This window comes from Oxyura jamaicensis, chromosome 7 (genome assembly GCF_011077185.1).
Source record: "Oxyura jamaicensis isolate SHBP4307 breed ruddy duck chromosome 7, BPBGC_Ojam_1.0, whole genome shotgun sequence".
In the NCBI taxonomy this organism is placed as follows: Eukaryota; Metazoa; Chordata; class Aves; order Anseriformes; family Anatidae; genus Oxyura; species Oxyura jamaicensis.
Window position 1 is genome coordinate 20439025 of NC_048899.1, and position 26489 is coordinate 20465513.

The 26489-nt window shown below is 32.7% G+C and overlaps 2 protein-coding genes across 4 annotated transcripts in view; one reads left to right on the forward strand and one right to left on the reverse strand.

Moving 5' to 3' along the window:
* XIRP2 (xin actin binding repeat containing 2) overlaps nucleotides 1-26489 on the reverse strand; it is a 201652-nt gene that overhangs the window by 129754 nt on the left and 45409 nt on the right. The gene's annotated exons all lie outside the window — the stretch shown is intronic.
* LOC118169756 (sodium channel protein type 2 subunit alpha-like) overlaps nucleotides 1-26489 on the forward strand; it is a 69358-nt gene that overhangs the window by 24590 nt on the left and 18279 nt on the right. For 2 of the 3 annotated variants that reach the window (XM_035331333.1, XM_035331334.1), the window contains exons 3-18: nucleotides 1938-2056; nucleotides 2388-2477; nucleotides 3271-3399; nucleotides 4039-4130; nucleotides 5009-5245; nucleotides 5735-5798; nucleotides 7005-7146; nucleotides 7597-7803; nucleotides 8595-8885; nucleotides 9497-9877; nucleotides 10421-10553; nucleotides 11346-11584; nucleotides 13167-13340; nucleotides 14481-14837; nucleotides 16759-17211; nucleotides 24569-24686. In XM_035331333.1, the coding sequence (XP_035187224.1) occupies nucleotides 1938-2056; nucleotides 2388-2477; nucleotides 3271-3399; nucleotides 4039-4130; nucleotides 5009-5245; nucleotides 5735-5798; nucleotides 7005-7146; nucleotides 7597-7803; nucleotides 8595-8885; nucleotides 9497-9877; nucleotides 10421-10553; nucleotides 11346-11584; nucleotides 13167-13340; nucleotides 14481-14837; nucleotides 16759-17211; nucleotides 24569-24686 (3226 nt within the window). Of the gene's footprint in view, nucleotides 1-1937; nucleotides 2057-2387; nucleotides 2478-3270; nucleotides 3400-3847; nucleotides 3940-4038; nucleotides 4131-5008; nucleotides 5246-5734; nucleotides 5799-7004; nucleotides 7147-7596; nucleotides 7804-8594; nucleotides 8886-9496; nucleotides 9878-10420; nucleotides 10554-11345; nucleotides 11585-13166; nucleotides 13341-14480; nucleotides 14838-16758; nucleotides 17212-24568; nucleotides 24687-26489 lie in introns of all 3 variants that reach the window. The other variant, XM_035331335.1, reaches the window with a different exon arrangement.

Genomic DNA, 26489 nt, shown 5'->3' on the forward strand with positions numbered 1-26489 from the left:
CTAAGATGTAGTTCAGCAGGCTAAGGAGGAAACTAATTAAGCAGCTAAAGTTTTTGGTTTGTTTTCCTCAGAGAATTAAATTATTAGATATTATAAGAATTTCTTCACTATCTTCCAGTCTAGCAACAGATTTACTTTGGATGAAGTGCTTGTTCTGTCTGTCATCTGCCAAAATGATCTACTGTTAAACCTTAAAACCTTATTGAAATATTTGAAAAAAAAAAATGGCAAAACAAAACTCAACTGGAGTTACTTGTTAAACTCTACCTGACTAGGGAGGAACATAAGTAAAAAATAAAAATGTGATTATTAGCACATGTTGCCAGCTTCATGTGAAATGATTTCTGTGGATAGGTAACAGCTTGTGCAGACATGAATTCATTTTGCTAGATTTCACTTCAGGATCACTTCACTTTTTTTTTTTTTCTGAGTCTGACTAGATTGATGATTTTAATACCAATTTACCAGTAAATAATCCTTCCTAGTACCACCCCACAAGGAACACGAAGACAGTAATTGGTAGTACATCTTGAGGTCACGTGCCCTCAATATTATGTTACAGTGCAAGGAAGTTATTTAAAGTCTCTTCATCATTCCTTTAAGAGTCACTTTATATCTGCACATATGCAGAATTTTCTTGGAAATTTTATATATATTTTTTTTCCTGTTTAATGTAAAAGAGGTTTTGTGGCTCAGTAACAACAACAACAAAGTACTGTTTGCAAAACAGTATAAAAACATCCGTGAGTAGCACATCCACTTCTGAAATGGGACTGTCTACTACTTCCTATTTCTGTACTGAGCTTTTGTTATACGTCCAGAATAGACCTGAAAATGAAATCTAAATTGATGTATATTCATCTATTATAATAGATATTATAGATGAATATCTATTATAATAGATGAATATCAGTTTCTTTTATAGGGAAACCATTAACAAAAGGAGACAAGATCAAGGGTGGTGGCTTTAGCAAGTATAGATCTTAGATGATGAAAAGAGAAGCAGAATGATGTTCAAAATGAAAACGAAACTGAGTTTACTTTAAAAAGGCAGTACAGAATAAGCAAGTGCTTATTTCATTGTAAAAATCAATAAAATGTTTGAATTAAAAACACAGAATATGTTCTTGAAACGAACTAGAAAATCAACTGGTTACCATCTTCCATAAGAAGCAACTCAGTTAAAGCAGTATTTTTCTAGTACAGAATGCTGAAGACTAATAACCAGGAATAGTGTTTTCAGTTGTTTTAGTTGTTTCTACTCCATGATATGTACTGTCAAATGTTCTATTTCTGTTACAATAGAATATCAGCATAAAACAGGAAGAATCAATATTAAAACCTACTTATTTCTAGATATTTGTCATTTGGGAAAATAATCGTAAAATGTAGACTGACTTTAAGTTTTCATTAGATAACAGTTTTAGTCTAAATCAAAAATGGTTGTGTAAATGGTACTAGAAAAAACTGTTCAGACAATAAGGGCAGTAAAGTCTTTAAGAACCAGGATATCTAATTTCAGAAGCAGTTTCTAAGTGCTGAAATGATTAAGTAGTTGCTGGTGAGTCTCCAAAAATGGTTGATTAGGTGCTGTGTTTTGCACTGCCAGGTTTAATCTGAAGTGCATGCAATATAGCTGCACACATTTTTAATCTTTTAAAAGGACAATTTTTTAATTATAGTTTTCACTTATTTACATAATCCAGGAAAATGTTGAAATGTAGACATTAAGAGCACAGAGAAAAATAATGTATGCTTTTCAGTTTTTCTTGCTTATGTGAAAATACAGAATCAGATACTTGCTTGAATAATTTTATTGAAAATAAATTTGGCTACTTATATCTGTGTAAGTGCAGCCTCTATGTATGGTGAGGTTGCAAACATATCCTTAATTTCCTATTCTCTCCTTTTTTTTTTTTTTTTTTTTTTTTTTTAAGACGTTTATAGTATTGAATAAAGGGAAGACAATCTTCAGGTTCAGTGCCACCTCTGCCTTGTACCTTTTATCTCCTTTCAATATTATTAGAAGAATAGCTATTAAGATTTTAGTTCATTCATATCCTTTTTATCTAGTTTGCTTAAAATGAAAACATAATAATTACTGGTCTCTTGAAATACTTCATAATGCTTGTTTGTTTTAGTATTTAAATGTGTTCATATGCTTAATTCTTTCTCTCAAAATTAATGAGGGCTAGCATGTATACTTAGTTTACAGAATTAATATCATTAATATGAAACGTCTTTGCATTATCTATGGCATTTTTAGTCATATTAAACTGATTTGTATCGTATGTGTTGTCAGTGTTCTAAAGCCTGGTCAACTACTCATGTTTTGTGTGATGCAAATTCAGCATTAAGAAAGTGTAAGTTCCTTAACTGCAGTCAACATTGTTCAGCATGCTTATTATGCTCACTATTTTGACAAACTGTGTATTCATGACATGGAATAAACTACCAGATTGGACAAAGAATGTGGAGTAAGTAAAATTATCTAATATATTTTTTAAATGGTTTTAAAATGAAAAGCTAAATTGAGCGCAAAGCTGGTATTCTTTCTTTAGCCTGTTGATTAATACTAGCTGCAGCTCAAACCTGCGGGCTGTAAGAAAAAAAGCTGTGATATTGTTACCTTTTTTCCCTGAATAAAACTGATTTAATCCTTTTGATCATAATTTTTGTACATGTAATGTTTTTGCGCTCTCTCCCTTTTCAGCTGTTCTGTTAGCATTTTTATTAAAAGAAGAAGAAGAAAAAATCCTACCAAACTGACACTATTGCTTTTCAGTAAGATGCTTTGTATAGCCACTACTGAAGCACCTTAATGCTTAACAAAATGTAAAAATTTAACACCCAAGCTTTTCATATCAAATATGAGGATTACTGTCAGACATTCTGAAGTCTGACTGTGGTAACTGTAGTAAACACTAAGTTTCACTTACCCATGGATTTTATTTCTGAAATGCCAACCATACTGAAATTTTCACTTACAAAAAAAAAAATATTTTCTTCATATTTGTACTGATTACTGCTTTGTGTTCAAATTTCAAACACATGCATGCCAGAAACTGCAAAAATATGTTTCAGATTAAAAAGTAAAAATCACATAACTATGCAGAAGAATGGTGGTAAAACAGTCATGTTTGATGTAAGTTCATAATTACCATTACAGTACATTTAATAATCACTGCTTTTGAGTGGTTTTCTGTTATTTCTATATTGTTATATCACTGAATGACAACCTTAAACTTTTACTTTGATGTTTTCTCATAGGTATACTTTTACTGGTATTTATACTTTTGAATTTTTGGTAAAAATCCTTGCAAGAGGCTTCTGTATAGATGATTTTACTTGTCTTCGTGACCCCTGGAACTGGCTTGATTTCATTGTCATTTCTTTTGCGTAAGTATACATTTGTTTACTTTAAGTAAAATACCAGCCAGAACTTTTTTTTTTAATGGTAATAATTTGTTTGGGTTATGCTAACTCATTTAAAATTAATTATAGTCAAATTGTGTTTCAACTTCTCCCATTTTAATTTTTACCTTGATCTAGCACACAGCAGAATTAGTGTACTATTGCACAGTACAAAAGAGAAGTTACAATTGAACTATCTATTATAAAGTGTATTTAAACAATAAAATCAGGGTAATCAGTTTCATATTAATTTACATTCAATGGAAATACTTAAGGGTATGCTTCCTAGGGAGAACTCCATTGAAACAGGAAAATATGAATGTAAGTCTTTCATTTGATGTTCCCCTTTCCTAAAAAATAGTCTGGATTACAGGTCCAGGTAAGTAATATACGCTCTACCTTAATTCTGAGTAACTGTGATTTAATTCTACAGGTATATAACAGAGTTTGTAAACCTAGGCAATGTTTCAGCTCTTCGAACTTTCAGAGTATTGAGAGCTTTGAAAACTATTTCTGTAATTCCAGGTAAGAAGTAACTGTGTAAAATTGTAAGCTCTCTACATCACCTCTGTTTAATTCTGTGTGTGCTGTCATTGTGTTTGTGTGTGGAATCCCTCACTACAGATATGTGACAGAGTTTGTGGACCTGGGCAATGTCTCAGCATTGAGAACATTCAGAGTTCTCCGAGCTTTGAAAACAATATCTGTCATTCCAGGTGAGAGCGAGGTTAAACACTGAGGCTGATTGAAATTTTCACAGAAGCTGAATTCATGTTTTTAACAGAAGGATTTAGGCTCCAGTCTTAAACTAAACTAAACTTGATTATTTTTCTGACTCTCTAAAACACTCAGCCTCAGAGTTTAATACATTCATGCATGAGAAATTGAATTATATAGCCTATGTATTATGTAGCCTATAATTTATATTTCATGATGTCAAATTTTCTGTCCCACATTAAAGATCAAAATTAATTTTACCTTCACATTTTTCTATTACTAATCTTAACTGCTACCATTTATCAAAGACATTTGGGATTGAAAATTTCAATGTATTTTAAAAGCTAAATCCTTGATAAAGGAATAAGAAAATAAGGAGTAGCATGGGGATTGCATGATGTATTTATTATCTTGAGATGCCTATCTTCACCAAATCACCTCCAGCTGAATAGGACACTTCATAATAGTACCATTACAATCTCTGCTGCAATGCAATTGTGTGTCGTTTTTTGTTTGCTGTTATAGAACCAATATATTGTGAAATGGCTAAGGACACTGGCACAGGTTTGGAGGAAGAGGCATCAAGCAGAAAATAAAACTGGAACAATTTTCTTCAAGTGTAGTTAACATGTACAGGGAGCATGAGTAAAAAACGCTACTTGTTTATTTGTAGAATGGGTCTTTTGGAATGCCTACCATTCATAGCTTCCGATTAGTTTATCAGGAGCTATGGGACTTATTGATATCTTTTTCCTTTGAAAAATATTTTAAGACTATTTTTGTGCAGCTGTGCATGATGTTTAATAGTGTGTTTGAGTAATCCACATAGTATTTTAGCTTAGGTAAATATTTAATGAAAATCTGCCTCTGTTTGCAGGCTTGAAGACTATTGTGGGAGCCTTAATTCAGTCTGTAAAGAAGCTCTCAGATGTAATGATTTTGACTGTGTTTTGCCTGAGTGTGTTTGCACTAATAGGACTGCAGCTGTTCATGGGCAACTTGAAGAATAAATGCTTGTTATGGCCATCAAAAAATTCAACGACTTTTGAAAAATATGTAGCTCCATACTTTAATGGTACAGAGTTTGACTGGACGGCATACATTGAGAATGAAAGTAAGAAACGCTGCTGAAATAATGTGCTGAAGATTTGTGTATAAGCACACATACATGCACAAACACATTAGATTACCATGTCATGTTATAGGCTGAAGATAAGTATCAATGAAATAGGATGACAATTAGTACATATTTTATATCTTGCCTCCCAGATTCACACTGACATGATTGTTTTTTCTTTTAACTGCACTTTGAAACATAATTGTAGGGTTAGGTTGGAAATTACAGAATCATGCAGGTTGGAAGAGACCCTCAGCCTCATCCAGTCCTGCTGAGGTCCAGCTGCAATGTGTCGTTAGAGCAGGCTGCTCAGCATCATGTCTTGTAAAGTGCTGAATGTCTCCAAGGATGGAGACACCAAAGCCTCTCTGGCCTTGGAAGAGGTGTAACAAATCAAGATTGCATCTTCTGACACTTACATTACTGTAGTTTGGTGTAGTACTTCTTTACCTTAATTGTAATAATTTAGCATTTCTTTTATTTTAGGTCATTTTTATCGTATAGAAGGACAAAAGGATTATCTGCTTTGTGGCAATAGCTCAGATGCAGGGTAAGATATGACGAAAACTACATACAACCTGTTTAAACAAAATGTAAACAATATCACTATAAAGTTAAAAAGCTAATTTAGCTACCTAAATCCATAATGAAAAATGTATGGTTATGGTTCATATTAACTGAACACTTGAATGAGAAAAATACTAAGTGAGAAAATACTTTGCTCTAAATTTAAAAACTCTTAACTAGACAAATACTATTTCAGCAGTAGATACTGCATTATCAATGACTTGAGAGCATACTTCTATATCAAAGACTTCAAGTCATTTCACATCTCTAAAAAAGGCATGGGGAACTGGGACTTAAGACGTACTTTTGGGAGGACATCTTTAGAATTCTTCAGTCTGTGGACTTCATGCACGGCACTAGCTTGGTCTCTACAACGATTCTTCGTAATAAAATAATGTATTACTAGACTGTAGTGGTATATCAGCCCATCCCTTGTTTTGGATAATTATGGCTAAAATAGATATACTTAAGCTTTTTTGTAAACATTTTGTGTGTAAATATCAAGTAATGTTATATGTATGCATACATATACACACACACACGGAAAAAAAATCTTTATAGCGTACTTCCATGAAGTTTTTTGGTGGCAAAACCTCCTCTAACCCTCAGGAATGGAATCATAACATTGATACTGTGCCTACAGAATTGGATCACCTACTATCAAAACTAATACATACAGTTTCAGGAGCTTAAAATAATATCACTGGCAGTTATTTCCTGTTGTGGAATTGTTAACTTGACTTGACAGTTTCACAAACCTGAAGAAACCAAGAAACCTGGTATGCCAACCATGCAGGCATGCAAAATTCAACAAAAAATATCTATACCGACTCTTTCTCTTGCATGGAAGTGTTCAATTTATGGAACCTCTGTATTAAGCAAATATATTATCTCCATTGAAGAGGCACCTGCAGATATAATATCGATCTGTTAGGAGTAAGTTTTATTTTGTGTATAATGGTGAAAAATCTGAAAGAAAAATTTTCATTTACTTGTTTACCATTTGCTGGGTTAGAAAAAAGAGCAATGTTTTCCTTTCCTCAATAATTTTTAAAATGTAAGCCACAAATAGCAGCAGCCACCTTGACAGATAATGTTTAATTAATCTTTATTGGAAACTCAAGGTATAGTAATTTAAAACCATTTCAATGATACGTTTTTTTTGTTGTTTTGTTTTGTTTTTCTCTAGTAAATGTCCAGAAGAGTTTATCTGTGTGAAAGCTGGAAGAAACCCCAATTACGGATATACTAGTTTTGACACATTCAGTTGGGCTTTCTTGTCCCTGTTTAGACTTATGACACAAGACTACTGGGAAAATCTTTATCAGCTGGTGAGTATATGATAAAAATCATCTAGTGTCTAACTGTCCCCAAACCAAACACAGAAAGGGCCTTTGTTTATATTACATACCGCAGCTATTGATAGCAGTTGAAAAAGTGCAGTATTTATGAAAGAAAGCAAATTCAGTTGCAAAGTTAAGCAGACATGGGTTCTTAGTACAGAATCTCACATGATTTCTGAAAAGGTATGCACATTTTTTGACCCTTTCTTTCATTTTTACAATGTGTATTCTCTAACAGCAAAATATGAATCTTAATTTGTCTTTGTATACATTAGTTCTCTCACCATACTTTTCTTCACGTGTGTGAAAATCTGTTTTAATAAGTATTATCTTTTAAATTACTAAAGTTTTGTCCTTTTAAAATTCAGTTAGTGTTTATGAATTGCAGAATTGATGCATGTTTTCACCAGATGGATCATTTCTCTTCTTCTCCTCTAGACGTTACGAGCTGTTGGCAAAACATACATGATATTTTTTGTTCTGGTCATTTTTCTGGGTTCCTTCTACTTGATTAACTTGATTTTGGCTGTGGTTGCCATGGCCTATGAAGAACAGAACCAAGCAACTATGGTTGAGGCAGAACAGAGGGAGGCAGACTTGCAGCATCTGCTTGAACAGCTGAAGAAGCAGCAAGAAGAAGCTCAGGTATTTTCTAAAAAGAATTTGAGTGTTAGCATATCTCTTCGAATGATATTGATTTGGAAAAAAAAAAAAAAAAAACAATTAGATAATACATTCTAAAAGTAATAAAAAGCCATAGAAAAAGCAGTCTAAAAACACTTGTGAGATACATAAAGGAATGTGTATTTCTTTTTTAATGTTGATGTCTAAAATTTTAATGATTTTCTGATTTGAGAATAGAAAATACAAATTGGAACAATAGTTTTTTTAGTAAACATTCCTTATCAGGAGCTAGTATCTAGTAACCTGGCATGCTGAATTTCTCAAATACTAAACTTAAAAGTAATTCTAGAAGCTGTGAAATGTTTGGCAAGCCTTGGTTAAAGTTAAAAATGTTTTTGTTCATAAATTTTACTTACTTATACTACCTGTGTTATCACTAGTGAATCTAAGACTGCAAGCTGCAAGTAATACCCCCAAAGTTTTTTCCCTAATGGCAGCTTAGGGAAGCTGTTTACAGTAACAGCTAAAATCAGTTTACAAAGTTAATACAGACTGTATTAACATAGTATAACTGCATTTAGTTCTTCTGCATGCAATTGAATTCACTGAAATTTAAACAAACAAACAAACAAAAACTACTGCTATTTTTCTTTTTTAAACACAAATCCACCCAGGCTTTTGTCACATTTACAAGTCATGTGGTATAAACTTCAGAAACAGACACTATAGCATTCTTAAAAGATTGTGGAATTTTAAAGCATTTGATCATTCATACATGCTTTAGATGTCACGTTAAATAATTGCTTTGACAGGCAATAGCAGCAGCTGCAGCAGAGATGACAGAATTAAGTGGTGAAAGTGGGATTGGTGGACCTTCAGATAGTTCTTCAGAAGCATCCAAGCTTAGCTCAAAAAGTGCAAAAGAAAGGAGAAATAGAAGGAAGAAAAGGAGGCAAAGAGAACTCTCTGGAGAAGAGGATAACACAAAGGAGGGAAAGCTTTCAAAATCTGAATCGGATGGCAGTATCAGAAGGAAAGGTTTCCGTTTTTCTTTTGACGGGAACAAACTTGCTTATGGGACACAGCTCACATCACCGCACCAGGTACTGTGAATAGTGCAGTTTTTGATGTTTGGATTTGTGATAACTGTAATATGCAGCAAACTTTGCTATAACTTTGTAAAGTAATACAAACAAGGAAAAAGAATTTTGCATTGCTTTGATTACCAACTGTTTGGAGTTTGGAGGTTATTTTCTTGTTTGGGATCTGGTGGGTCTCAACATGGTGCACAGCAGTAGTACATTTTCATAGTTCAATTGAAGTAGAAATTAATTTTTAATTCGTAAAAGGAAAATTTAAGTGTAATGTATCAGTGTAGAAGACTAAGTGTATGAAACAATATAATTTGACATAATGCATAACCTACATGGATCATTATAATTCGTAAAGTCTTTATTTCCTCTGTAATATGGGGATGGAAACTGCTATAGTCTCATGCATGTTTGCTTTTTGTTCTCTGATAATTGTTTTAAGTGTACTGTAAATTTACTCATTCAGATGATTCTCATCTCATGTGTCTGAAGTCTATGTAAGGCACTGTATTAGGAGTAAAGCTGAAAGATTTGGGGGGAATATATATATATATATATTTCATAGATATGGATGCTGTATATTTAAAATCTTCGGCTGGTGACTTTGTTTATTTCCTTTACAGTCTTTACTAAGTGTTCGTGGCTCCCTGTTTTCTCCCAGACGTAGTAGCAGGACAAGTCTTTTTAGTTTTAGAGATCATGGAAGAGAAATAGGATCTGAAAATGACTTTGCTGATGATGAGCACAGCACGTTTGAGGATAATGGAAGCAGAAGAGGTTCTCTTTTTGTGCCACTCAGACACAGTGAACGACGCAGTAGTAACATTAGCCAGGCCAGCAGATCGTCAAGAAGGCCGACACTTTTTCCAATGAATGGAAAGATGCACAGCACTGTGGATTGCAATGGAGTGGTTTCCTTAGTGGATGGACCACCGTGTCTCTTGTCACCTACAGGTCAGCTTCTGCCAGAGGTGATAATAGACAAACCAACAACTGATGACAATGTAAGAAAGTTTTTAATTACTCCAGATTTCAGGATTAGAGATCAAGGCTGATCTGTAAAAGTTACTTTCAGAAAACAATTGCTATTGCAGAAACTTCCTAGCATAAATCACATCTTATAAGTATATTATGATTGAACTTGTTTGGAATTTAAGTATTGGTAAAGAAAGCATGGTACTGGGAACCAGAAAAATTCACACTTCCACTGAGAAGTGTCAATTTGTTTCTTTGGCCATGGCCTCCTCCAAAATTTCCTTATGTCTAGTAAGAAGTTAATAGTAAACTATAATGCAAAGATAATCTGGAAATTAAATATCAAGACTTAGTACTTTATAAGGTATTTTATAAGGTGCTTAACGGTATTCAGAGGTATAATCTGAAAATACATATTTTCTTTAAACAAACAAAAAGATGGAAAAAAACATGATGAACATGAACCTGTGTATATTAAGAATTCATTGAAAGTGAAGAGCCTTTTGATACCTGTTCTGTCAGCATTTCTAAAGGTGAATTATATTTACTCCCCCCCCCCCCTTTTTTTATAGAGCACTACTACAGAAATTGAAATAAAAAAGAGACGTCCAAGTTCATATCAAATACCAATGGATTTGCTGGAGGATCCCAATTTAAGAGAGAGAGCTATGAGTATAGCTGGCATTATCACAAATACAATGGAAGGTGTGTTACAACTACAGATTCATGAACTTTCTTGAGATAGTCATAGGTATAAAGGTATTGTATCACATGCAAATACAGAAGACTAAAAATAAGTAGCCATTGCAAATGCATAAAATGAATGGTAAAAACAAAATGAAAAAAGAAATGGAGTCTGATGAACAGGCTAAACTAAAAAAAAAAAAAAAAAGGTATTAAAACAGATAAAATATGTGTGTACTATACTACTTATTCATATTTGAAGAAGTGCCTTGCGATAAGTCTTCCGGTAACCTGTACTGTAAGAAGGTAATATAAAATTAACAAAGCCAGGCCTTAGTTAATAGAAAGAAGGAAATACGTAGTGGTAATTTCTTTTGTAGTAGTGAAATTATGACTGAAATTCATGAAAAAGCTTGAATAGTTTTTTTTTTTTTTTTTTTTTTTTTAAACATGATTTTGCTAAAATTAATCATATTTTTCTTGCAAATCAATAGTTAGAAATTTGAGGGAACTGTGAAATTGGAAGTTTTTCTGGGGAAAGTGTCCTTAAATTTATATAGGGTGTTTTTGAAAACAAGGTTGTGTGATAAGTAGACAACTTTTTTCAGTTATTAGCTGAAAACCCTTATTGATTTTCTCCTAGTCTTATGAAATTATTTCATTCAGCAACTATAATTTCTAAGAAGGTTCCTCCAAACATCCTTACTGGTAACAGGAATATAAACATGTAAAAGCAGACCAAACAAAAATATTTCGCTTTCTTCACAACTGGCTTACTCTGCATTTTTATTTTTATTTTTATTTTTTCCACAGAACTTGAAGAATCCAGGCAAAAATGTCCACCCTGCTGGTATAAGTTTGCCCACACTTTCTTGATTTGGAATTGTTGGGAGCCTTGGTTAAAAGTGAAGCGTATAGTTTCATTTATTGTAATGGATCCACTTGTTGATCTTGCTATCACTGTTTGCATAATTTTAAACACACTGTTTATGGCCATGGAGCATTATCCAATGACTGATGCTTTCAACAATACACTTAAAATAGGAAATCAGGTAAGTCCACCAAATGATTCAATTTGATGCAGTCTGAACATTGTTTCTCCTTGAAATATAATTACTTCTGTTTTTATTATTTCTATCATCATCCCATAATGTTAAAGGTTCCATCCAACATGTTAAAGGTTTATTTTTACTAAACATAGTCTAAAAATAACATTTGAAGTATGTTGTATTGAAGCGTATGATTTCCATTCTGACATTTCTGCAAATAGAGTTTTCAACGACCAGAGTTTGGATGACAGAAAACCAAAAGAGAAATCTGATTTGATTTTGTTTAGTATTGCAAGAAAAGTAGGCGCCAAATTAGATACTTTGTACTGTAAGTATCACTAAAAGCACTGAAGCACCAGATGTTGGATATTGTTATGGATTAATATTTTTGCACTGTTATTTTTTGCTTTTTTTTTTGTTTGTTTTGTAATTTTGTTCAGAGTGTTGCTTTGACTGGTCCATAATAATTTGGAAAGCAAAGAACTTTTGATTTATACCAAAAGTGTCTGTTGAAAACAGTTGTTTTCCCTGTGAGGTGGTTTTGTATGTAGGTGTTTTAGTTTATTTGTGGCAATACTACAGATCATCTGCTATATTTCTCACGCTCATTTTAAGGGGAATTTCTGGTGATTGCGGTGTAATTCAGTTATTACAATAAATGAAATTCCAGTACATATTGGGAATATATTTGGCTTAAGTGCAGAGATGTTAATGTGTCAACATTGGAATTGTATCTTGGTATTTTTAGCCAATACAGAGATAGTTCAATTGTTTATGTGGTGTAAGAGATCATTGTGGAAGATAATCATATCACATTGCCATTTTAAAAAAGATTCAGGGTATATTTGAGGAGAACAGTATTTGTGTAGTTTCAGCAGTTGATTTCTTGCTTTTTGAACTCTTCTAAAGATTGTCAAATAATATTCTTTGTTTTTGTAATAAGCTTGTTTACATTTCTAGTAAAACATGTTTTTTGCAGTTCTGTAGATGCTGGTGTGCATACATTTACAGTAAATACAATGAATTTACTCCATTTTCAGAAGTGTTGTTTGCCTTCTGCTTCATCTGTAGCCTGTCAGAGGCAGAAAGAAGTTTTGCTTCAAACATGAGCCTTGACAGAATTGGCCTTTATTTGCAGCTAGCAAGAAAAGACATGCTAATTGTCACTGTGAGTTCTCCTGAAGACTTCATTTAATAGCACATCACTCTCCAACTGATGACCAATTCATATTTTTTCCACACGTTAGCTAAAGCAGCTTCCATTGTGACAAGAGAGACTTTATTATCTTGCTAGGGAATGTTCTTTTAATTAGATATAGGGCAGATGTAGTGAGCAAACAGGAGGTCCCTTAGGTATAGATTATTGTTCACGAGTCACTAAATGCATCTTGGGTTTAACTAAAAGTTAATAGACTTATTCTCCTTTTGATTTTGCCACTTTTCTTCTCTGTGATGTTCAACTTGTGACGATTTTCCTTATTGACATCCTGCTGTAAGAAGGTTGTCACTATTAAGTCATTCTTAGTCTTTTGGTTTAACTTATTCATACTCGTCTATTAAGTAATAATAAACATTCTTCCTTTAGGTTTTTACTGGAATTTTTGCAGCAGAAATGGTTCTCAAGATAATTGCCATGGATCCCTTTTATTATTTCCAAGTTGGCTGGAATATTTTCGATAGCTTTATAGTGACCCTTAGTTTGGTGGAGCTTTTTCTATCAAATGTGGATGGATTATCTGTTCTACGATCATTCAGATTGGTAAATAAATTAATGATTATAATTATGCATGGAATTCTGAATTTTAATTGTACCCATGTAAATAAACATAGTATTTTTATACTCGTATTAATATTACATTAATACTATATTTTTTTCTGAAGTGTCACCGGATATCTCTGCAAACAGGTTTTACAAAATTATTTATATAATCATGGAATAATGTGTTCCATTTTATGGTTCAGAAGAAGCTAAGTGTTTGTCAAGGGAAAAGAACTGTGATACCATTCTAATTGTATTAGCATGAATGGGTAACAGCACAGTGAGTGTACAATTTATTTAGTGCATACTGAGAGAAGAAGTAAATAAATAAAACATTTGTAGTCTTCTGTCTGCTCCTATGTGGAAGTTGTCAAAAGGGTATTCTTTTTAAAAAATTGTTCTTTTAAAATGCAGAAATTATTAATTTCATAAATTAATTTTAACAAATCATTTTTTCCTCTTGGCAAAAAATTAATGCTTTATTTTAATAGAAAAAAATGTAAAAAGATAAATTAAATTAGAAACATATTTCCCATATTTTGCATGTATTCAAAACCAAAATATGTTTTATATACTTTTTATTTTGGGTGGAAAGAGTGAGAGTTATACCTTTTTTTCCTTCATAAGGTGAAAGGTTTGACTTACAGCTTATGTTTGGCTTTTATTTCCAGGCTGTAGGTCTGGTCCTTTTCCTGTTTGCTGGAGACAATGTACTTTGATTGATAAGATTCATCCTTTGACGGTTTCAGAATCCTTTTTTTTTCTTTTAGCAGAATTCCATTGCAACTTTTTTAATGCATTTCTGCAAAAAATGGTTGAGATATGTGCTGCTGTGTTTAGAATTCACTAGCTAAATAAATTCCACTAGTGTGCAGTTTCACTCATGTAGAAGAGAATACAGATATGCTATACAAAACATAGGATAAAAAGGTCTAAAAATTGTAAGCCACTAAAAAGAGTGGATTTTATGAAACTCCTGTTTCTGTATGAGCTATGGATGTTGGAAACCTGTTGTAGGTTATTTAGTTTTTATTTTATTTTTTCCTTATTATTAAGAGACACTTGCCTGTAATCTGTTGTTTATTTCTATAGCATTTTTATAACTATTACAAATAATGTCTCTTTATTTTCATTTTTCAGCTTCGAGTTTTTAAATTGGCAAAATCTTGGCCCACTCTAAATATGCTCATTAAGATTATTGGCAACTCAGTGGGGGCTTTGGGGAATTTGACCCTGGTGCTGGCCATCATTGTGTTCATTTTTGCTGTGGTTGGAATGCAGCTGTTTGGAAAAAACTACAAAGAATGTGTCTGCAAGATCTCCACCAACTGTGTACTTCCACGCTGGCACATGAATGATTTTTTCCACTCTTTCTTGATTGTGTTTCGAGTGCTGTGTGGAGAATGGATAGAAACAATGTGGGACTGCATGCAGGTTGCAGGCCAACCTATGTGCCTTACTGTCTTCATGCTGGTCATGGTGATTGGAAACCTAGTGGTATGTAGTCAGAATCATTTGAGAATTCATGTAGAGAAAGAATGGTAACAGAACCAGTAATTAAGTGGTTTATAGCGTTATATGTGTTATTTAAATGTTTTGTATTATTTTCAATGTTATGAATATGTATTCTAAAATAGAGTTTTCTGCTCGTAAGATTTCTGATCCTATGTAGAATCCTCAAAATTAATGAAGGGCCTGTCAGGGTATGTAGTACAATTCAGAGAATATGGGTGAGAGGAAGAAGCATCATGTGTTCAGATTTTTGTGGACTAATACTTGTTACTTAGAGTATGATGGGCCCCACAAGTATTATGCTCCCAAAATGGGAGTTGGCTTTTTGCAGAAGAGGACTTTCTTCCTAATCACACTTCTAATCACACATAACCATTTTTTTCCCTGCTCTTTTCTGTCTAAATGACTGCTTTAAAATTCTTAGACTGAAGTTAAAGCTATTTTAAACCTTGCTTTGCTCCTAACATATTACACAGATAGGGGAAGGAAAGTGGAATTGGAAGGCACTAGTTTTGCATTAAAACAGATAGAAATACTTCACATTTTCAACTCTTCACCTTTTTTCTTCCTACTTCTTAGGTGCTTTTTATAAACATCAGGAGTTGGACTCGATGATCCTTGTGGGTCCCTTCCAACTCGGGATATTCTATGATTCTATAATTTTAAAAGCAGATTTATTGCATTTTCTTTTTTTCTGAAAGCATCAGACCAGTTTATACATTAACATGTATAAATTTCTTTTTAAATGTTTTATATTTATTAACTCAACAGCATTTGAGGCCTTTGCTCAGCCTTTTGCTCTGCTTTTCTCATTACCCACAGAGTCTTTCCATGCAGTTCCAGATCTTTTCTTTAGGCAACTGTCAGCAGCAAAAGAGCTCTTGAATTAGCCATCCTGATCTCGTTCTTTAGTAACAAAATTTCTAATAGGAATAAGCTGATTATGAAACCAGTCATGCTCCTAGTAGCACGGCCACTTTCTTCAGGATTTTCTGCAAATCTGTTGTCTTACAATAAAAAATAAATAAATAAGAGTTGCCAAGCAACATATCTTCCTCAAATAGCCTTGTAAGCCACAAGAGAGAAATCTGTGGAATGTAGTATTGAACTCTGATTATTTTTTTTACAGTATTCACTGTACTCTGATTTTATACCATAGCTCTAGCAGATTTTTTCATTTATTTATTTTGAGCAGACAGTCTCTACTCTGTCTTCATGGCTCTGTTATCCAGTTGTCTTTCTGTATTCCCACCATGTGGTTTTTACCCTGTTTTCTTCAGAGCTGCCTAGAAGGGCCTGGTCTAAAGAATTTGAGCAATTAAATTAAATTAAAGAATTTGTTGGCTACTTCAATCTTAGTAACTTTTGAGCTCTTGGTAAACTCTGGATTTATATAACTGAAATTTATTCTATGTTTTGTCTTGCAGTGGGAAGAGGATGAGAGCTAAGTAAGATTTGGGGAAGGGGTTGTTTCATGTGTTTTAAGTCACGTACAGCAAAACACTTGTGTGGGTTTGGACCAGCCTTTAAGAAAGCTCTTTTTGCACAGATTAGCTATGCCTTGCTGCAGAGGGCTTCTCTGTGCAAGAGAAGTTAAACATTTTGGGTCTGTTCAGTCTGTACCAAAGATATTAATTTCTAGCCTTAATACCCTTCCACAAACATAAGCAGAAGTGGAATTTACAAGTGTCTTTGTAGTCATACAGCAATGTAAAATCACAAAAAGCAACCGCATTGAGTATAAAGCAGGTGTTGTGCTTACATTGCATTTACATGTTATTTAATGTTTAATTTCCAGAATCATATACGGCAGAGGAGAGCATGTCTAAGCTGTTCATAATAGGTGATAGAAGAAACATGTCAATGAAAAATTGAGAAAACCCAGCTCTATTGTCTTTGTTTTTAGGTGTTGAACCTTTTTCTGGCCTTGCTGCTGAGTTCATTTAGTTCAGACAGCCTTTCTCCTACAGAGGATGATAACGAAATGAATAACTTACAGATTGCTGTTGCAAGAATTCAGAAGGGAATAGATTATGTGAAGAAAAAAGCAGGTGAATGTGTCCAAAAATCTTGTTGGGGGAAACAAAGAGTTGTAAATGAAAAAACAGCAACAGATCAGTTGAATGATGAGAGACACCATTGCATTTCCAACTGTACCATTGCTGAAATAAGGATAGATACAACTTACCACAGAAATGAGAATGGAACAGCCGCTGTTGTAGGTAGCAGTGATTATCCACCATTCATAAACAACCCAAGCCTTACTGTTACGGTACCAATAGCTGTTGGAGAATCTGATTTTGAACATCTAAATACAGAAGAGTTTAGCAGTGACTCAGATTTGGAGGAAAGTAAGGAGGTAAGATTTAAGTTGTTTACATTTTGAATGAATGAATGGTTTTGATCTGACATACAACACTTGTATTCTTTCACAGTATGGTTATTATAGTTTAGAAATAGAAAGTAATTACAATTTGAGATTGTTAGACTAGACTGAAAGTGAATAAATTGTGATGAATTGGGAAAAGTATAGCTAAATGGAGTAGGAAATCCAGGCAGCATTATATAAAGACATATAAAACAATTTATAAAAGTGTTATGAAAAGGAAGTTTTTTAAAATTTTTCAGATGGATAGATAAACTGATATATATGTTTAATTAAACAGACAAAAGGCATATTGTTTTAGTATATTATCATCATAATATTTATGAAGTAAGGATGAAAGTAAACTGCTATTAAAAAAAGCAATAAATGGATATCTTAAAATAATATTAATGCCCTTCCTGTCTGATTTTTAAAGCTTACTGAGTTCAGAATTATATAGGATAAGCTAACAAGGTACTAACTCAGGGTAATCAGAGCAGTAAATTTTCCAGTTCTAAAGTTAGAATTATTAGGAAAAGCCAAGGGAACAATGGCAGTATTATAAGGTGAATTTACCAATTAAACAGGATGAGAAAAAATACAGTGTTTACTTCTTGTTTATGGGAGTTTTGAACAAGATGAATTTGCCTTATTCTTACCAAATTTTAGAAATAAGCTTGTTGTAGCGAAGTGTAATTACATTAAATTTGAAAGGTATAATAAAGTGACTCTTTACATGTTTCTTTTATTGTACAATGAAGTATTTAATAATATTAGACTTGTTTGCTGTCTGAACAACTAATTTCCTGACACTTGATTTCCTCCATCTGCTTTTTGGAGGTTCTGTTTCTTTGTTATGTTAACCTTTCAGCTGAGAAGACCTCCTCAGAGTGAAACAGAAAATATTTATAGCTGCTGAACAGCTGCTACATCTTTTGCTTACTATTAATGTGAATAAAGGATACTGGCCTTAGTGTGTTTAAATCTTGTGGGTTTTTTTGGAATATCTGATGATGTTGATGGTAATTTTCTCGATTGGATAACTGTTAAATCTATACCTCGCCTGGAAATTATGCAGAAATTGAAGACACCTGGTTCTTCACTATTCTACATTTAAGAATTGGGTAACAACATCTGTTACAATCCATAATGTACCTTAAATTATTGATGATATTGCATACCCTGAAGTTTTCATGTTTGACCCAGTAAATTGATTTTGTTTTGCCATGTGGCTTCTTTCTGAAAGCATATCCTAGATACACATTTAGCATGTAGGGAAGACTAGAAATAACCCTGAAAATAAATTGCAAGGAAAAATATATCTCTGTTAATTACTAGCATTTAAAGGACTCCTAAAGCTCAAATATACATACTGTAGGTGTAGCTTTCTCTCTTTCCTTTTTTTTTACTTTAAAATTCAGGCCCAAGTCCTATACATATTTGTGATCTTCAGATGTTATTCTAGTTTTATCTTTTATAATATGTCCTTAGATAAGCTTAAAGCGCTAATCAGTAGCGATAAATGTTATGTTTTGCAAACGTGTAGCATATCTTGAAAACACATATTTAAATAAGTAGGAATCCATACTTCTGCTGCTTCCAGTACTCAAAAAAAAAAATTAAAAAAAAGGGTACCATGTTTTAACTTCATTGCGTACCATTCTTACTTCTCACAGGAGTAAAATCAAGCTGGATCATTCAAGAACGCAGCTCTGGTGCTTTTTAACCAAGCAGAGCAACGTGTCAGCATGTTTAAACAGGTTACCTAAACAAATCATGCATATATGATCACTTTTGAGATTGACTGGCCTGCATGCTACTCAGCTACAATATATTTTTCCCCATCCATTGCAATGTAGTGAAAACATGCACAGCCACTGAGTCCCATGACTCATACCACAGCATGGTTGGGGGCAACCCCAACATGTTCCTCTGTCCTTGTTACATCTTTGGTATTTTCTGTACTACTTCTGTGGCATAAGCTGCATGCTTTGTAGGCTTTAATTACTGTTAACTGAATTAAATGTCAAGACTGTTCAAGGTGTAAAGAGATTAACAGCCTATGACATTATGAAAGTGCAAAGGTAATTCTCCCTTTTTTTCTGTTCATCTGTTGAACCATGTTTTTAGCTGTCATGTAATTACAAACCTTTTCTGATCATATGCATTTGCCCATTGCCTGTTGATCTTCTTTATTATTACAGTTTTGTGTATGCTGAAATGTTTATATCTTTTAACATAAATCGTTTCATGTCTATTCAAAATGTTTTTATCATTTACACTGCAGTTTTCTCATGTAAGAGAAGGTAAAATAATAGAATGAAAGACACTCCTGAGAACAATCAAACAAGCCTTTTTTATGCATATGTGTAGTCAGTCCTTTTGAATTTAGATGTAATAATTTAGTTTTACTCATGAAGTTTGCATGAGTCTAAAATTGGAAGTTAGTAATGCATCAGTTTAGCTCTTTGTCAATAATAGTTGTTTTTTTGTGAATTTAGTCCATTTGTTTGGGTGTTTTGTTTATTTTATTTTATTTTTTTTAGAAAGACGTAAAACATTTTAAGCAGAAAATCTGTATAGGATTTAGGTCTCTAAAAAAATCTGGGTATTTAAAAATAATTTAAAATGAGAAAGATAAGAAAAATGGAAGTTAGGATAATCAAGGATAAGGCTAAAATGAAGGCATTTACTAAAAAGACAAAATAACAACTAGTACCTTCCCAAATCTCTAAACTAAGGAACTCCAAAACTACCAATTTATATATTTCCTGTTCCTCATTTTCTCTTCTGAATAGGCAGGCAGTTCCACTTGCCATTTAGGAATCATTGAGGTATTCCTTTTCCAAATACATTTTTATGTGCTTTTGTTGTGGGATCCTGCATTATCTCTCATGTACTCTTTTGTGCTATATTATATACTAGAGTATTTCAGGTCTCACTTTTGTGACCGAGGAGCCTGCAAGCTATTCAGAAAGATGATCAGTCGTCCTACTGATATTTCAAACCATTTTAGAAAAGGCAGTCAAGTGGGAGAGAGTATACTACGGTAGTATTCCATCTTAGAGGTGCTAAGTATGGATTGATGATTTTGTTTTGATGGAGATTGTTTATGCGACTCTGCTTCTGCCATGACTCTGGGTAGGTGCAGAACAGCGTGTAAAATATCAAACCAAGGATTTAGAATGTTTTGACTCACAAATACTTGAATTTTCATTTGACGATCACGTCATCTTACTATTGCTTTACTTGGGTAATACTATGATCATTTTTTTTTTTAATTGATGTTGGACTAGATGATCTTGGAGGTCTCTTCCAACCTAGATGATATGGTGATTCTGTGCACATTGGTTTTTTTTCCCTGTTACATAGGGGTGGGGAGAGAGGTTTTGATTTTATGTTGGCTAAAAAAAAAAAAACAGTATGTGGAGATTACTCTTCATATAATAATTTGTGAGCCTTATTTAGAAATACTTATTTTCTTCATAAAAAATACCCCAATATAAATAAAAATGATTGTTTATTGTTATTATGCTTTACTGCATAAATATATTGTATGATCATTATATTTTATTGATTATATATATAATTTCTATTTCTATTTTTATTATTTTATAATTTCTATTTTCTATATTTATTATTTTATTAATATAAATGAAAATACCCCAATAAACCTGATATTACTGGTTGTACTTACACTAAAGTTCTATACTCGGGGGGCAGTAAGGCTGAGACTAAATGGAAAATAAGATTTGAAGACATATTTCCTGCTGAATATAGAACGGATTAAGCAGGAAATACTCAGCTGATGGAATGTAAGTGGCATAACAGAGGTATGCTAAGAGTTTCTATTGCATTTCTACTTAGTAATATTTGTGGATTCTCTTAAGAGACTCCTGAAACATATTCACTGAAGGGCTGTTACTAATAGTTGTCTTTTGCTTTTAACTCTTAAAGAATTACGAGCTGTTTGCTCATTGTTTTGTCCTCCTTATTTTAAGCAACACTGATAATTAATTTCCTAGCTTCTTTCTACTATTTTTGGGGTTTGTTTTGCTTTTTAAATGTGATAATTTTTTATATAACTTTTATATCAAATATTTACAGTTGTGTTGGTAGTATGTGTGCTCTTTGCTTTGGAAATTGGGAACAGTATCAGATTTTCCTTTACTATTTGAATATCAAATTGTGAACTATTTGATACAAGTTGATGCACAATAGTTAGCAGCATGTGAATGATCAGTGAACTACTTATTATTCGCTCTTGTTATGGAGTTTTCTGTAAATACATCATCTGCAATTTTGCATGCTGTCATTTATTGTATGGAAGATGATGCTCACTACAGTTTGATACTTTAATTACCTCAAGCAATCTTAAGTGGCTTCAGTGGAACTATTTGCTGTAGTAAAATTATTCTTGTAAGTATTTTTGCCATTGTTCCTTCAGAACAAATTTTGACCTTATACCAGCACTGTAGATATTTGCACTGAAAAAGTTAACATATTCAAAATCTGAGTTATTTTCACTGCCAATGCTAATACTTTCGTCTTTAAAAAATATATTAATGAGGGAAATACATTAAAGAGCAAAAATATTTTAGGTGCTGGTTTGCAAACCTAATCAACTTTTGCATATGTGAGTTGATCCATTCAATCCAGTGCTTAGCGTATATAAAATGAGGCCTTCTTACCTTAGTTTGGTAAACTTTGAAGAGCAACCAAATGCTCTGGAACATGAAGGGAATTTTTCCTAAAACTCCTGCTACTGGAGTGGTTCACAAAAACAGTTGAATCTCTGCAAACATTGTGCTTGGCTGAGAATCTACCTGAATGTTTAAATGGGTCAGAACAAGAAGCTTTCTATACATACTGATTTTTAGTGTCAGAGTTTTTTGCTGTTGTTGTTTGATACTTTTTGTCTTAATGTGAGTGACAAATGTGGGCATAAAATATGAAAAGGACAACTGTTGTTTAATTAAACCTGTAACTCTTCAAGCCCAGGATAATATCCTGCAGTGTCCCTAGAAGAAAGAGGGAACCAGACCAGCTGTTCTTGATACCAGAACAGTTCATAGAGCTTCCAATTTGCCTCTAGAGTCAATAAAATTGTCTTCTTAAACTAAAAAAATAAATATCTCAATAATCTCTGATTGATTATTCTACCATGGAATAAATGAGATATATAACTTCATGTTTTAAACTCATTTATTCTTTGCAGTTTCTTCTGTATTTATAGTTCTTCTTTTACTGTTGTTAGTACTTAAATATATATATATATATATATATTTTAGTTGAATTCATGTCATCTGCTCAAATGGTACACTAATCAGCTTACAATTTAGATAACCCAGGGCACTTAATGTAGTACTTAATTTTCAATACTCCTAATTATATATATTTATACATATATAATTATTTAGTTAGGTTTTGTAATTCAGTTCATTATTTCAGTTTATCCACCACTGCTGCAGCATTTTGCAAAATATATGCTAAGTTGTGGAATGATGAAAGCAACGTATTAATAAAGGATATGTATATTTAGAGCTTTTCTCAGGTTCACTAGAATTTGTGCTTGGGAAAAGTGTTGCGAATATTGGTATTTTAAAATTAGCACTTCAAAAAATGAAAATGACATGTTTACATTAAATATGAATAACTTTGAGGTTTTATTTCCTGTTATCAGTTTCTAAAGTAGCTGCAAATTAGGCAATATCGAATTGCTTTTTAAAAAAGTTAATGCAGAACACTGAATTACTTTTTCTTATTCAGTAGTCTTTGCCCTCTTTCACAAACATAGCAAAGAATAAAGTAGATTTTTATTTCATACTTCAAATAGATTTGTCCTCCATCATTTCAAAAATTAGGTGTAAATATTGTGAATATAGTTCCATTGGATAGTGCCCGCAACTTGTCTTGTTGTATTTTAAATATCTCTTTAAGTATCTTTTAATCATGCAAGTCTAGCTAAATTCATGAAAATTCATGAAAAAACATGGTTAATTCTAGAAAATTGAGGGTGTTTTACAAAATGTGCTTACATCATTCCCTACAGACATTTAGTTGTGTTTCAGTGAATCCATTACTGACATTATGTACTTTTCTGATAATAAGATCATAAAATGTCAGAGAATGCTGTGACCTAAACTACTTTGACTTAGTTTGGTACTCATACTCAGATCAAGTGTACGGAACACCACAGTCTTCCTTTAAGATCTCCGGAGTATGGATTTAGTGCAAGACACATGAAGCTTACAAGATAAAAAATAAATTCAGGCATATTATTTTATTAGCATTTGTTTAGTAGTAATTTCAATTAATATCATTTTAATTATTTTAAAATACATATCCTTATTTTCTGGGTGTTAACTGTACAGGTATGTGTACCAGAGTAACAGGTAGTTTCTGAATGCACAATGTAATACATATGTGCATTGACAAAAGAGAATGCGAATTAATGCCAGTTGAAATGTATTTATCATACTTTTTCCTTTTTGAAAATTTTAATAGATATGAGAAAGAAACATAAATGTTCATATGGTAGTGATAATTATATGCTAATATATAACACATAATTAATTTCATAAATATGTTCAGATTTGAACATGAGTTTGAACATTTCCTTACCAGGATTTTGTATCTTAAAACCAAAAGTAAATAAATGTATTATCTGTGGTGAATGGTAACCAAATTTTATTGTCAATCTTTGTCATATGCAAAAAGTAGTTGGCTTGCATCATGCTGACGTTTAAGATGTCAGTGAACAAGAACTTACTTTTTTTCCCTTACTTTCACATTATGAAAAAATGTCCCTTTATTAAAATCAGTCCATAAAAGTCTGCTACACTTTCATCCTTGGACAGTTTATCCTGATAGTTCACAGTATAACATACTACTGTCAAGGATTTACTGTCTTAAGATTGAGAAGACTGCTATGATGAAAGCAGTTACCAAGATAAATGAACTTAAAGCATACTGTATAACTCATATTGGTTTAAAAAATAGCAATGGAGATGTGTTTTAAGAAAACAACAGTAGAACACAAAATAAATTTAGTATGTATCAAAAAATCTACTTGGTAGTAGTTAGCTTCAAGGAATGCTAACATAGTACTGTAATTGGACCAGGAATTCTGAAATTCAGTGAAAGATTACATGATACACCTTGCAATCTATAGGTAGAAAGTTGGATGATTTATGCACATTTCAACAGCATTGACTGCTATATGTGGATGTTTGTGTGTGACAAATATTGTTCTTACTTGTATACTGTGTTGCATGCTTAATGTTACTTACAGTTCCAAAAATGTCAATGTTGTTAGAGTATAACTGCTACTATGGAATTTTATTTTCAGAAGCTAAATTTTTCCAGCTCATCTGAAGGCAGTACAGTTAATTTAGCTCTCTTTGGAGAAGAAAAAGCTGAGACTGAACCAGAAAAAGCATCAGAGCTACAGGCATGTTTTACGGAAGGTATGGAAATAAATGTGGGGTTAGCAATTACATTTGAGTTGTTTGCAACAAGCATTCGCAGTCCAAGGAAACTATTCTCTAATGTGGTCCCATATCCTTGTTTAAGTCTTAGGATATGATTAATTTTGCTGTTTGTAGATGGTTGTACTGAAGACAACGGAGCCTTTTTTGTGATGCAAAATTAAATATGTGCATTTGATTATTTATCATGATAGATGTAATTTTATACACTGATTCTTAGCAATCGGTATTCCTATTGATTTAAATGCCATTCTCGTTAGTGAAGTCTGTGAGACCAAACTGTAAACCAGGTTCACTCCACTTAATTTGAGCTGCTTCACTGAGAAGCTTAAATCAGAGATACGCAATTACCTGTGTTCCCTCCATAGTGCTAGAAAGTAATCCAGTGGATGATTCACGTATTGGAAAGGCTGACTCAGACAACAGACTTATTATCTTGACATTTCACTATTGACTGGGGGCAGGAAGGTATGTACATAATATAATATATATTTATGTGCTTAAATATAATGAGGGATGCAACAGGTGAGTCAAATTAAATGGGTTGAATGAGATCGTACATTTTCATTCAAGTAAATAAGTCTAATGGCATATTTGAATGCCCTTAGAAGATTGTTTTAGTTCTGCATAGCAATATCCTTTTATAGACTACTGAAATTTACCATATAGGAGCTTTTTCCTTTTTTTGTGATATTACAGGTTTTACCTTTAATTTAAGTCATGATTAAAAGAAAGTCATTCAAAATAAAATATGTTCTACTTTAAGGCTGTTATCATTGTCATGTATTTATCAGCTATGCCTTTGATGTAGTGTTATGAAGACACCTTTGACTTAGGCTAGGGCTTTTGTCCTTAGGAGTATTTATTTTTAAATAATGTTTTGGAATATGGGGCGATGTGCAAGCTCTTGATTAAAAATATTTATACTTCTCAAATACTTTTATATTGTATTACAATTCTTTGTTATATGCTATCTGTTATTTTTGGTGTAGAGTTATTTTTTTCCATTATGTAGGCATTTTGAGGAGTCAAAGGTGAAGTACATCATGCTTTTCATCATGGTGGTAATTTTATGTGAGATGATGAAATTCAGTGTAACCTGTAGCACACAAACGTAACAACACTCATCAGAAAACTAGAATACTGCCTTTGGGACCCATTAAAATAATTTAAACTTGGTTACTTTTCTTTAAAAATGATTGATTATATAGAAAGGAAAGCCATGTAGTGAGGTTCATGTGTTTCTTAGAGACCGTAGGCTGTGCAAATAAACTCTTGTGGTCCCATGATGTGGTAGAGAGCCCTCCAAGGTGAAGCTTATTTTGCGGATGGCTATCACGAATATGTACCATGTGGACAACTTTCTCCACTATACTTAGAATATCTTGCTCTCATCTACTCATGTTTATCTGAGAAATTACAATGTGTTCTTCAAATTATCTTGAATTAGTGAAAATATAAATTAAAATATTATTCATGGAAAATAATATTTCAATATATGGTTTAAATAGTTACTGGAATTGAAAATGTACCTATAATATATCCTGTTAAATTACCTATACTTTTTTTTGACATTTATTTGGACGTTTTTATACTGTTTATGTAACTTCCATGTACCTGCTCAAGCAGGGATTTTCAATTTTGAAGAGAAAAATCCAATCTATGGATAAAGAAGTCAACTCTTACTAGGTTACCTTGGATGGAAATCTGGAAGTTTCTTTATAGCTTCTAGACTATAGTGCAATCTCCAGTTAAATCAGGTGTTTGTCATGAAAGGAAGTA